This window comes from Aotus nancymaae, unplaced genomic scaffold (genome assembly GCF_030222135.1).
Source record: "Aotus nancymaae isolate 86718 unplaced genomic scaffold, 86718_ANA_hifiasm-v0.15.2.pri h1tg000048l, whole genome shotgun sequence".
NCBI lineage: Eukaryota > Metazoa > Chordata > Mammalia > Primates > Aotidae > Aotus > Aotus nancymaae.
The window spans coordinates 1,488,491-1,502,117 of record NW_026988462.1 but is presented as its reverse complement, the minus strand read 5'-3'; the positions used below and the strand labels follow the sequence as shown (position 1 = coordinate 1,502,117).

At 40.2% G+C, this 13,627-nt stretch overlaps 1 protein-coding gene across 1 annotated transcript in view; it reads left to right on the top strand.

Annotated features, from left to right (window-relative positions):
- The window catches only part of TM9SF2 (transmembrane 9 superfamily member 2), a 65,436-nt gene that overhangs the window by 20,075 nt on the left and 31,734 nt on the right, over positions 1–13,627 (top strand). Inside the window, exon 4 of the mRNA XM_021677390.2 lies at positions 8,257–8,384. Within this exon, the coding sequence (XP_021533065.2) occupies positions 8,257–8,384 (128 nt within the window). The remainder of the gene's footprint in view (positions 1–8,256; positions 8,385–13,627) is intronic.

Below are 13,627 nucleotides of genomic sequence, written 5' to 3'. Positions count from 1 at the left end.
ATGTATTTGGAGCATCTTTGGTACATTTTTAGGACAATAGTTAAACCAAACTAAGGTATTCTTTTCAACATACCTACTTTAGTATATGTAATTCACTACAGTATAAGGTATTCTTTTCAACATATGTACTTCATCATCTCTCAGAATTCTTTTGCCTTTAAATCTATTATCTTTTAAGCCAATTATCCTTCCACATTGCATAGTTACTGTTTGTTTTATATCTGTTATCCTACTGTACAAAGAACAATGGTCTTCTGCTTTTAGAAACATTAGTTTATTATAACAATGTATCAGCATATAAAAAAGTAAATGGAGAAGAATAAATAATAATAAATGTACAGTCCCACTTCACAGTTATTAATCTTTCCTGAAATTTTTCATACACCTATAAGTTTATAATAAATAAGTTAGATTTATTTTTGCTTTAACATACTATTCAACACTTTGCATTTTTCCTGTAATTCGCTACCATGGGCATCTGTCCACATAAGAATGTGTGTTCTAATGGTTCTGACTTGACTCCAGGTGTTATTCCCCAGCCTGACAGCTTCTTCTCCTGGCTTCACACCTTTCTCTGCTATGGCTTAGACCCCATACATAGCCACCTTCCCTACTTTCTCACTGGGCACCCCCATCTCCCTCAACATTTTATTACATGGAGCACAACATTTGTTCTCCGTCCAGCAAATCCCTAAGCCTAGATTTGTCTCACCAGCCATCTTACTCCCTCCAGCACCTGCGCCTACACTGTGAAGTCCTGGGGGAAAAGAAACATCATTGTGCAGATTTAATCCACTACAAGTTGATAGTTTTTGACCGTAAATATATCCTCTTCAGATTTTTTTTCTTTTTTTTAAAGAGATGGAGCCTTGCTCTGTGACCCAGGCTGGAGTGCCATGGCACAATCATAGGTTACTGCAGCCTCAGACTCCTAGACTCAAGTGATCCTCCTATCTCACTCCCCTCAGTGGCTAGAGCTAGAGATGCATACCACCACCTCCAGCTAATTTTTAAATTTTTTTTATAGGGACTGGGTCTCACTCTGTTGCCCAGGCTTGTCTTGAACTTTTGGCTTCAAGTGATCCTTCTGCCTCAGCCTCCCAAAGCACTGGGATTACAGACAGATGTGAGCCGCCACCTGACCCCTTTCAAATATTCTTTTTTTTTTTTTGAGACAGAGTCTCACTCTGTTGCCCAGGTTGGAGTGCAGTGGCATGATCTCAGCTCACTGCAACCTCCATCTCCAGGGTTTGAGTGATTCTCTTTCCTCAGCCTCCCAAGTAGCTGGAATTATAGGCATGTGCCACAGTGCCCAGCTAATTTTTGTATTTTTTGTAGAGACGGGGTTTTGCCATATTGGCCAAGCTGATCTCAAACTCCCAACTTCAGGTGATCTGCCTGTCTCGACCTCCCAAAGTGCTAGGATTACAAGTGAGAGCCACTGTGCACTGCCCCTTTCAAATATTTTAATCTGAAATTTTCTACCCTAAAATTGCCAGTAACTTTTAAAGTTTCCTAAACACAGTAGATTCGAAGGCCTAATGGGATAAAGTCATTGAGGAGGAAGGAACACAAAGTGTATGGACTTGGGTGGCATTGAGCAGGGCAGACATGTAACTTGTGAAACACCTCCTTCCTCTTGGGATATTTGAAAGCTCCTTTGAATGGTTCTTTTAGCAGATGACTGTTTTCAGGTACGTTTATTAAATTTTATAATCATCTTAAATACTCCAGCAGCCTCTCAGCCCCATCTCTCTATTTCCTTATGTCTTGGCCTTGAGAAATGATGGGTGGGAAGAACATCGTTAATGTCCTTAGTGAACTGGGAAGACAGCAGGAGTCCTCAGCAAGAAACAGAGGGAAACCAGCAAAATATTCAAACCCATGGAGAGGTTTGTCGCTTGGGGCAGATTTTGAAGGCAGATTACTCCCCTTAGTAGGACGTCATTGGGCACAATTTTGTTTCTGTGCAAGGACTGTTCCTTGCTCATACACAATACCCTTTTTTGGGCCTAGTGCTTTTCAGATTTAGTTCTTTGTTCTAGAAGTTGAGGTTAAATAGAATAATAGGAGAGCTTTAGAATGGAGAAAGATGTGCACCCAACATTTTCCCTGAGTCTCATGGAATGTTTTAGGATCAATATTTGTACTAAAACAAATTCTCTAAGCCCCAAACTTAAAGGGACAGAGCAGGCACATTTTAAGACCAACATGTAGGTAAATAGAAACATGGGACTCAGAAGATTTTTTTCCAAGCCAGTTATAAATGTATTGACCAATGTTTTTCATTTCACTATTGATTCTTTATTTTCAAGGATTTTTGTCTTTATTTATTTATTTATTTATTTTTGAGTCTTACTCTGTGGCCTGGGCTGGGCCACAGCTCACTACAGCCTTGAACTCCGAGGCTCAATAAATCCTCTCACCTCAGCCTCCTGAGTAGCTGGGGCTGCAGGTGTGCCCACCATGCCCAGGTAATTTTTTTATTTTTTGTAGAGACAGGGTCTCAGTGTGTTGCCCAGGCTGGTCTTGAACCCCTGGACTCAAGCAACCCTCCGGCTTTAGCCACCCAAAGGTCTGGGATTAGAGGTGTGAGCCACTACACCCAGCCTTATTTTAATGTGCCGTAAAAACAGAGGTAAAAAAGAGCAACAAAATAAAATCCCAGTCTGCTTTGCCATCATTTATGTTTGACTTCTGTTTAGGTCAGGAAAAGAACAGTGCAAGACATTGTGTGTATTATGTGAAGCAAGAACCACATTTCACAGGACCATAAAGTCTCATCTGATCTCAGATCTAAGCATTCATTTTCATTCACTCAATTAACACATTTGCTCAATACGTTTCATGTACCAGGCAATGTGATGAAATACAGCAGTGAGCAAAACAAAAATCTCTGTCCTCATGGACCTTTTGTGCTGATGGGGAGGAGACAAAATAAGTTACCAGAATATATGTTTTAGTTACTGATCCAAGAACTATTGAACATAAATCTGGGAAGGTGAATGGGGAATTTCTAATTTTAAATAGGGTTACTGCAAAGGTGAATTGAAACTCTTAAATTTAAAAAGTCTTGCCAAGAAGGTGACATTTGAGCAAAAGACCTGAAGCAAGTAAGGGAGTGAGCCAGGTGAATGTGTGGGGAGGTGTTCTAGCTGCAGAGAGGCCATGAGGTGTGCAGCTTGAGCAGGTGAGCAAGATAGAGCATAGGAAATGAGCACAGAGAAGTAACAGGACCACGTCATAGAGTGACCCAGAGGCCACTGTGAAGATTGACCTTCATCTGAGCGAGATGGTGAACACTGGAGGGTTTTGAGTAGGCTTTGATTTTACCAGGGTCACTCTGGCTGCTGTACTGAGAATGGACCATGGAGGTGTGAGGGAAGAAGCCAGGAGACCAGTAGGAGGCCTTCTTCTCATCTAAATATGATCAGACTGGGGCGGGTGGTGGGGTGGTGAAGAGGTCAGAATCTCTGGATCTGGCTGTGTTTTGAGGGTGACAGACAGAATTTGCAAGGGATGGGATGTGGAATATGGAGTTTCTGTTTTCTAAGATGTGACAGTCTGTGGGAAGAGCAGTTTTGGGGAATGGGGAAGAGTTAGTTTGGGATGTGGTGAGAGGTGTTTATTGGGTGTCCAAGCAGAGATATTGAATAAACAGCCAAATATATGCGTCTGGAGTTTGGAAGAGGGCTTCATCCTGGGTATACACAGTATAAATTTGAGAATCATCAGTGTATAGATGGTATTTACAGCTATGGAATTGAGGAGATCCCCAAGGGAGTAGGTATAGATAAAGAAGACAAGATTCCAAGAGGCACAGAAGGACGGGGAGAGTCTAGCAAAAGACACTGAGAAGGAGCCACTGGTGAGAAGAAGGGCAACGAAGAGAATGTGGTCCCTGGAGGCCAAGGCGAGAAAGTGTTTCTGGGAGGAGGGATTGGTTAATTTGTCGCTGATCGGTCAGGTGAGATGAGGACAGAGGATTGACCTTCAGTTCATAATGTGGGGTCATTGATGAGAAAGAGCCGTGGTAGAATAGCCGGTTGGAGAGAGAATGGAAAGACCAGTTGCAAGTAGACACATCTACAACTGTCTTGAGGACTTTATTTATTTATTTATTTATTTAGAGAAGGAGTTTCACTCTTGTTGCCCAGGCTGGAGTGCAATGGTGCGATCTTGGCTCACCACAACCTCTGCCTCCCAGGTTCAAGTGATTCTCTCCTGCCTCAGCCTCCCAAGTAGCTAGGATTATAGACATGTGCCACCACGCCCGGCTAAGTTTTTGTGTATTTAGTAGAGACGGGATTTCTGCATGTTGGTCAGACTGGTCTTGAATTCCTGACCTCAGGTGGTCCGCCTGCCTTGGCCTCCCAAAGTCCTGGGATTACAGGCGTGAGCCACCATGCCTGGCCTGAGGACTTTTGTTTTACTGGCAGTGAGGAAAAGAGTGATAGCTGGAGTATAGCATGGTTCAAAGAGGACTTTTTTTTTTTTTTCGAGACAGAGTCTTACTCTGTCATCCAGGCTGGAGTGCAGTGGTGTGATCTCGGCTCACTGCAGCCTCCACCTCCCAGGCTTCAGCCTCCTGAGCAGCTGAGATTACAGGCGCCTGCCACTATGCCTAGTTAATTTTTGTATTTTTAGTAGAGACGGGGTTTTGCCATGTTGGCCCGACTGGTGTCAAACTCCTGACCTCAAGTGATCTGCCCGCCTTGGCCTCCCTAAGTGCCGGGATTACAGGTATAAGCCAAGGCACCCACCCCAAAGAGGACTTGTGGTAGATCTTTAAGCAAGGTGTATCTGTGGATTAGCATGATCAGTAGAGATGGGAAAAGTGATAATCTGGGAGAGGGAAGGATTGCCGTGGTGTCCTTGCTCTGGCAGCAAGGGATGGAACCCAGTGTACCAGTGGAAAGGTTGGCCTCAGCTCATTTGTCGTTGCTAACTGGAGGGAAGGCAGAGACACGGGGCATAATGCTGCGAGGTAAATGTGGCAATTGCTCCTGATTCCTCAGCGAAGTAGACAGTATGTCCACCCCACCTGTGAGTGAGGAGGGAGGTGGCAGCCAAGTAGGATCCGGGAGAGCAATGAGCAGATGAGTGTGGAGCGGCTGCTAGGCTGCATTAGGGACCCTCCAGCCAGCTGGTGGTTGAAGTAACGGCAGCCAGCGTGCTTACTTGTATATCTCCAGCTGTTTCCAGCTTTGCTGCTATGAGTTGGATTTAACCAGGTTTGTGGTTTTAGCAAGTGAGTACCAAAAACGAGACGAGCACAGGATGTGAGAACATCTTGGATGTTATGAAAGGTCTCGATACCATTGTGCTTGGAGTTTGAGCTTGCACGGGAGGATGTGAGGCCACAAAAAGAGTAAGAGACAGTGAAAAGACTGTAGGATCTGTCGATTCAAGTGGCGTCCAGGGCTTGTTGGAGGTGAGGAACATTTGAGCCAGTGAGTTAGAACGACAGGAGGAGGTGCTTTGACACTGGGAAGCTTGAAACGAAGTAACGGCAGGGACTGCTGTCATTGATAAAGGCAGAGTGGAATGTGACCAGAGGAGCGAGGGCTTTGAAATAGGATGAAGACCAGAGTTGCTGGAGGAGAGGGCAGAGGATCAAAAGGTCAGTGTGCTGGAAGGATTGTTATATAAATGTAATTACCAAGAATCAGGAACAAGGAGGGAGTGTTGGAGTGACAGTGAGCCAGGAGCTGAGGGCCAGTTACCTGGGGCTGGTAGATGACAAGAGCAGGAAGGAGTAGGAGCGGTGTGGTCTCATCACATGAGAGTCAAAGCTAGGGGTTTCTGGAGGAGGGAGAATGGTCTGGCCCAGCACTGGGGCCTGTGAGAATCTCGCCACCACCAGCAAGATTCTAGTGAGGCAGCGTCCCTCTGGGAGAGCCAGATTTCCATCAGAACAGGTTCCAGAAAACATTCTGAGAAGAAGTCGAGGAATAAGAGGGTGTTCTACCAGCATGAGTTTCAGGGCATAGTGGAAGAGTTTAAGCAGTTGGGAAGGAATCCATTTTGGGATTCAAATGTGGGAATGGAAGGATGACATGGAAATCCTGGACTTCTGAAAGCAACTAATATTCAGAGTGGTAAGGGGCATAATGGGATTAATCTTGCCCATTAGTCCTAATGGGTAGTAGTCCATTTTCACGCTGCTATGAAGAAATACCCAAGACTGGGTAATTTATAAAGAAAAGCAGTTTAATTGACTTACAGTTCTGCATGGCTAGGGAGGCCTCAGAACAATCATGGCAGAAGGGGAAGCAAATATGTCCTTCACATGGTGGCAGAAAAACAGTGCAGGGTTAAGCCTGCAAAGCCCTTTATAAAACCATCAGATCTTGTGAGAACTGACTCACTATCAAGAGAACAGCATGGGGGGACCACCCATGGTCCTGATGGTCCCAGACTGCATGGGAGGGAAGTCTTGCCAGGAGTGTGCAACCTCAGATATGGACTTGGACGTAACTTTTCTGCTGTTTGCTAAAAGCTGGTGGTGAAATAAATAACGGTAACTGTTATTTAGCAAATAACTATTTTCATCAGTCAACATGCTGTTTGCACACAGATTTTGCACACAGGTTTCTGTATTTAATCTGACAACCCTGCAAAGCAGGTACTGCTCCCATTTTACACATAAGTTAACCGAAGCTGAGGCAGGGTTCCACAGCTTTCCCTGGTCTCCTAGTAAGATGGAGCTGACTTGCACCCAGGTCTGACTCTAGACTGATAAAACCTTTGATTTTCAGAATTATTCCAGTTATTCCAATTATTTAAATCCTCACTGAAATAATTGAGGAAAAATTATAATCCTACATTTTCCTGAATAGAAACAGAACAGTGCTGTGCTTGCGTGCTATAAAGGAGAATTTGTTTCCCTTGGGAGCTAAGAATATTTAAAAATCCTTAACATAAATGAAATATAGTTCCATCCATAACCAAACATGATTTAAAATATTATAAAATTCCCAACTAAACACATTTCAGGGAGAGGCTGTAGGGTGTTGTGCTGAAGAGAATTTTCTCCAGAATTCAACTTGCTTGGCTCAAATCTTGACTATGCCATTGCTCAGTTGTGTGACTTGTTGCTCCAGTTTCTCATCTATAAAAGATGGATAAGGGTTGTTGGGAGGATTACATGAGACTTGATATATACAAAGTACAGGGAACACAGGAAGCACTAAACAGACGTTATCTGTTACTACTTTAAATGTCACCTTAGTCTTACTGTTTCCTTCACAATTGAACACACAGGTTGACTCACCTAATGAAGTGAACAGTGGATTGAAGTGTCAGATTTGCCTTTTTGGTGTAATATTGTCTGTCTCTGCTTATTTTTAAATTTGATACCTGTGCTTCTGATTTCTTCATGTGTATACTTTTGTTTTTCCATTTTTCACTTTTTAAGAATGAATCTTTACGGTTCATGTAAGGTTTAAAATATCAAATAGTGGTACAGACACGGCTGTGTTGGTAGAAGTAGCGGTGCGGACAGAGTGAAAGCATTGGCTGACAGGTGGCAGCAGTGGACTGTGCTTTAACATTCACTAGCTGCTTCACTGCACCTGCTTTAGGGATGTTAATAAATTCATACGTACAAAAGAGTGGGCTGCTTAGAAGTGAACCATGCCATTTTTTACCACCTTATATAATAAAGTTTGAATTTCTTAAAAGACACAATTATGACTGGCTGTATAGTTGGTAAATTTCAGCCTTCTGGAGTCATGTTTACCCTGATTTTAGACATCTGAATGTCGCTTTTTCTCATATCATCACATGCTATTGTTCACTGCTGAATCTCTGTCACCTGACACTTAAGGAGGGCACTTAATATCTATTGATAATTTGAACGTGAAAATTTGTCTGCTTATTACTAGAAAGCCATCAACTCCATAATTCCTAAGACATGCCATGGGATATTACTAGGAGAGACTAAAGTTCCATTTTGTTCTACATAGGTTTTTTTTTTTTCTCTTCTAGAACTTACTTACACTTAGAAGGTAAGTCGACTGAAATTACCAAAAAGGACGTATCAAAGGAAAACTTGATGACAAGTTTTTAGAGAAACACAATAGTGTTAAAATTTAAATCTGATTAAGCTATGAGGAATTTTAACATGTTTATTACCAGTATTAATACACTTAAGTAATGTAATGGGACTAGCACTTTTACTCTATTTGTGATGTTGGTATGAAGAACTTGGATATTTTTTCTTAATTTGCTTTTCACTTCTTTTTAATACAGTTTACATTTAATAAGGAGGAGACCTGTAAACTTGTTTGTACAAAAACATACCATACAGAGAAAGCCGAAGACAAACAAAAGTTAGAATTCTTGAAAAAAAGCATGTTACTGAATTATCAACATCATTGGTAAGGCATGAAGATTTTGGATTTTGGGGTGTATCCTTTTCCATATGAAACCTCTTTGCATTGACTGTATAAATTACTTGACTGTGTAAAATATAGCAAATTAATTGATTTCCTTTTTTGTTACTAGTGGTAGTGACTCAAAGATGACAACATCATTTAGAGTATCATCTTTTAACTGTGTGTAGATTACTGTAATATCTGGCACTTCTTTCAGTACATAGATCTGGTACATAGAGTAGTTATTTTTACTTGTATACAGGCATACTTTGGGGATACTGCAGGTTCAGTTCCACAGCACTGCAGTAAAGCAGATAGCACAATAAAGTGAGTCATATACAGTTTTTTGGTTTCTCAGTGCATATAAAGGTTATGTTTATACTACATTTAGTCTATTAAATGTGCAATAACATTATGTCTAAAACAACTCTGTAGTACCTTAATTAAAAAATACATTATTGCTAAAAAAAAAAAAAAAAGGCTGACACAAAAACATGAAGCAAACACATGCTGTTGAAAAAATGACACTGAAAGATTTGCTCAATGCATGAATGCCACACACCTTCAATTTCTAAAAAACACCACATCTGCAAAGCATAATAAAGTGAAGTGCAATGAAACGAAGTATGACTGAATAGTTATTATGCTTTGAGGAAAAGGGCCTGGATCAGTCTTCTAGTGAAATCATTATTTTATACTTGTGGGCTGTGAAAAAAATCACAGGAAAACAAAACTGAACTTTTGTTTGATAAATAGCATCTACTTCAAATAAAATATATTTTGCTTAATCTTTTATTTTGTAAACATTAACATTAACAGATTCTGTACCAGTTTGTATCAGAATCAAAAAGCATTTAAAACTGTCCTGTTTTTCCTTCCAAAGTATTATGTACTTATTATAGAATATTTAAACATAGAAAATTTTTTTTTGTTTTGAGACGGAGTCTCACACTGTTGTCCAGGCTGGAGTGCCGTGCTGTGATGTCGGCCTACTGCAGCCTCCATCTCCCGGGGTCAAGTGCTTGCACCTCAGCCCCCCCAAGCAGCTTGGATTACAGGCACTTGCCACCATGCCCAGCTAATTTTTGTATTTTTAGTAGAGACGGGGTTTCACCATCTTGGCCAGGCTGGTCTCAAACTCCTAACCTCAAGAGATCCACGCCCCTCAGCCTCCCAAAGTGCTGGAATTGCAGACTTGAGCCATCACACCCAGGCAAACAGAATATTTTTAAAGACTCAAAATCCAACCTTTGATGTATAACCATTGTTATTCTTCTGAGTAATTTTGCTTGGAAATGCCTTTATTCTATGGGGATCATAGTTTACATATGTTTTGCCTTTTCTAGAAACTGTAAGATGCTTTCAGTGTTGAACAGTACTGTCTTCATGCACTTCCTTTTGAATGTTTGTCCTGTCAGTAGATTAGATCACAGGAACCTTGGATCTCAGCTGAGACCTGACCAGGTCCTGTGGCCTCGCGTTCTCTCCTACCCATTAGTTCTCCTCCTCCTCCACGCCACCCAACCCTCATATGCATAGAACCTTGGGTCCTGTGCACAGCCGTGAACTAGTCTGTGATGAGAAGGGTTCATTCTGACTGGCCAAACCTGGGTAATATACCCCTCATCCCCATAGGAATGAGTTCCCTGTAGGCTATTGGGGCTCTGCTGGAAGGAAGGAGGCAGTGCTGTTAGAAACCTGCCTCTTATGCTTGTGTCAGTTTCTTTCTCATTTGATCCTCAGTGCAAACAGGAACTTAAAGCCTCCTTCATTTCGCCATTTCTTTGGTTTCTGGTAAATGAGCTTTTTTTCTCCTAAACTACTATAGGAATACTGCTTATTTGCTAGATCAGTGCATATCAATTGTTTATCAACTTGGGATATGTTTACTTATTCATAAGTAATTGAAATTTCCCTTGGTGGTTTTTTCTTTTTTTATTTTTTTGAATCTTCAAAAAAATATTTAAGGCTCAGTTCTTATCTTCTCATATTAGCCCTATCCACCTATGTTTACTACAATAGCTGCCAGTTTGTTGACTGAATGAAAGAATGACTCTTAAGGTCTATGGGCGATTTTTAGCTCTTTCTTCTACCCTTTGTGCTTACAATACTATTTAGTCAGCCCGTTGTGGTGGCTCACACCTGTAATCCCAGCACTTTGGAAGGCTAAGGTGGGCAGATCACCTGAGACCAGGAGTTCGAGACCAGCCTGGCCAACATGGTGAAACCCCCATCTCTACTAAAAATACAAAAATTAGCCAGGTGTGATGGTGGGTGCTTATAATCCCAGCTACTCTGGAGGCTGAGGCAGGAGAATCACTTGAACGAAAGAATACTGTTTAGTCTTGCTCCCGAAGGTAATAGAAATAGTTCTTCAGTAGCCTCCTCACGGGAAAGTACTTAGATATGTTTTTAACTAATTTATGATGTAGTTAACAGAGATTTTGTTATGATGTCAAGATGCTTAATAACAAGAAAGAATAAATAATTTAAAATAGTGAACATAGTAAAAGCATTTGATAGTAAAATTTACTGAACGATTTGTAATCAGTATATCAATTGCAAACTTATTGTGCTAAAAAAAATAACCTGGGAAAGTTTTGCTGGTAAATAATAATTTTGCAGTTGAGTCAGAAAAGTTGATGATTTTAAGTGTAACCCTTAAATCAGTTCAGTATACATTTGAAAAATGTTGATTCACATTGATAAATTTCTTGAAACCATTATTTGAGTATATTCTTTTCATGACCTATTTCAGAAAGATTTTACTATATAACTTGATTTTAAGCATAGACAGTAGAGTTGATAGTTAAAACATCATATGCCCATGGAAATTTATAGTATTCTGTTATAGAGTTTTATTGTGAATGCAGCACGTTTTATTTTATACTTGGCACTAAGACCTATTGGGGAGAGCTTAATTATTTTCTAAATCATGAAGCAATATACGCCTATGAAAAAACACAAGCAGTACAAGAAAACATTAAGTAAAAGTAAGTCTTCGGCCACTCCCAGCTTCATTTCTATTCTACAGAGCTAACAATATTATTTCTCATGTATGTTTCTAGATTTTCTATGCATATGGAGGTATAGAAAAGGGTATGTCCCTTTTAAAAATAATGCAACTAAAATGTTATTGTACACATTATTCTGCAACTTGCTCATTTTAACAAAATATGGACTTTTTTCAGGTCAGGTAATGTTGTAAATCTATAACCTCCTCTGTCTTTTTCAGAATTTCATAATTCACTGCATGAATGAATCATAATTTCTTCCCCATGACATTGGAACCGTGCTCTAATTTCCTGTTCTCTATAAAGAACAGTTAATAATAGTTTACTTCCATTTTGTTTTTTGTTTTTTGAGACGGAGTCTTACTCTGTTGCCCAGGCTGGAGTGCAATGGTACGGTCTTGGTTCACTACAACCTCCTCCTCCCTGGTTCAAGCGATTCTCCTGCCTCAACCTCCCGAGTAGCTGGGATTATAGGCACCCACCACCATGCCTGGCTAATTTTTTCTTTTTTTTTTTTTTGTATTTTTAGTAGAGATGAGGTTTCACCATGTTGGTCAGGCTGGTCTGGAACTCCTGACCCCATGATCTGCCCGCCTCGGCCTCCCAAAGTGCTGGGATTACAGGCATGAGCCACCATGCCCGGCCTAGTTTCTTATGTAAGTTGACGAATACTTTTTATTCTTATTTGGGGCTTTAGTCAATTAATTTGAGGATCTTTTTGTCTTACTCTGTCAGTAGCTACTAAGCTACTTAGTGATTCTTTGAAACTACTGCTTTGATACCAGCACCAGACACTTAAACTCTCTTCAGATGTGCTCTGTGTGGTTTGTGATCCTACTTCTTGCCTGAATTTCCAACTCTTGATGACTTTTTTTTAAAATAAAAGTATAATTAACTAGTTATCAGAGTACTTAACATTTTTTAGTATCATAGAACCACTGGACTATAGCTTATTGAATTAGAAAGGGGTCTTGAAGATACTTTAGTGAGTTCCAATCCCAGATCCCACAAAGTTAGCAAAGGAAAATGATATGCTATTTTAAAAAATTCAAAATCCTAATGAATAGTATAAATGTACTCATGTTAAAACTACATAAAATGCCAACTTGTTAAATGCCAACTTTATTTGCTTTGGACCATAATTTTCTGAGCATTGTGACAGTATGGGTGATTCTGATTAGAAACTTTTGGAATTAATTTATTAGAAAAACAAGTTATTAATAAATGAAGCTTGATTGGTAGAAGTGTTTCAAACGGAGTCCTTGGAGGGCAGAGGGAAGTAAAGGAAAGGAGTTCTTTATGGTAAAAAGTTGAGAGTCATTCAGCCTTTATCCTTGTGAGTCTTCTTCCCATATTTACTCTGTCAGATTGGAAATAAGAGTTTTAATTTTTGCTGATTTTAGAAATTTAAATAACTTAGGAAGACAGTAATTGAAAATCATATTCTTTGGCCAGGCATGGTGGCTCACACCTGTAATCCCAGCACTTTGGGAGACCAGGGTATGAGGACCACTTGAGCCCAGGAGTTCGAAACCAGATCCGGCAACACAGTGAGACCCCAGGTCTACAAAAAAATTTTAAAAATTAGCCAGGTGTGATGGCATGTACCTGTAGTCCCAACTACTTGGGAAGCAAAGATGGGAGGATCACTTGAGCCTGAGAGGTGGAGGCTGCAGAGAGCCGTGATCACACTACTGCATTCCAGGCTGAGTGACAGAGCAAAACCCTGTCTCGGGAAAAAAAAGATATTCTTTAAGTTTTCTTAAATTTATTCAAAAGGATTTTTTTTTTAATGCTTCCCATTACCAGAAACAGCTGTTATGCCAAGGTAGTATTTAAATGATACACTTAGGATGTTGGCTTTTATAAAACCTAAATTGCCCCTTAATTCCTCATTTTGTAACTAGTGCTTATGTAGTACTTTCCCTCCAATACGGCAGCATGAAGATACTATATATTGCTAGTATATATTCATTAATTGAACTCGTCTTGTATCTAAAAAATTAAAGCAGTTAACTGATTCTTTAAGCGTCCAGAAAATCTGAATTATTTATTTTATGTAACAGTGCATTTATGCTTCTAATATTTTACTGGAACTACTAGCCTGCTGATTATAATAATAAGCAGTTTAATAGTATAGGTGATTCTAAAACTTCATACACTAGGTACTATTAAATAGCATTTAAAGATAAGGAGACATGTTTTATTAGGTCATTAAGGTACACCTTGGGT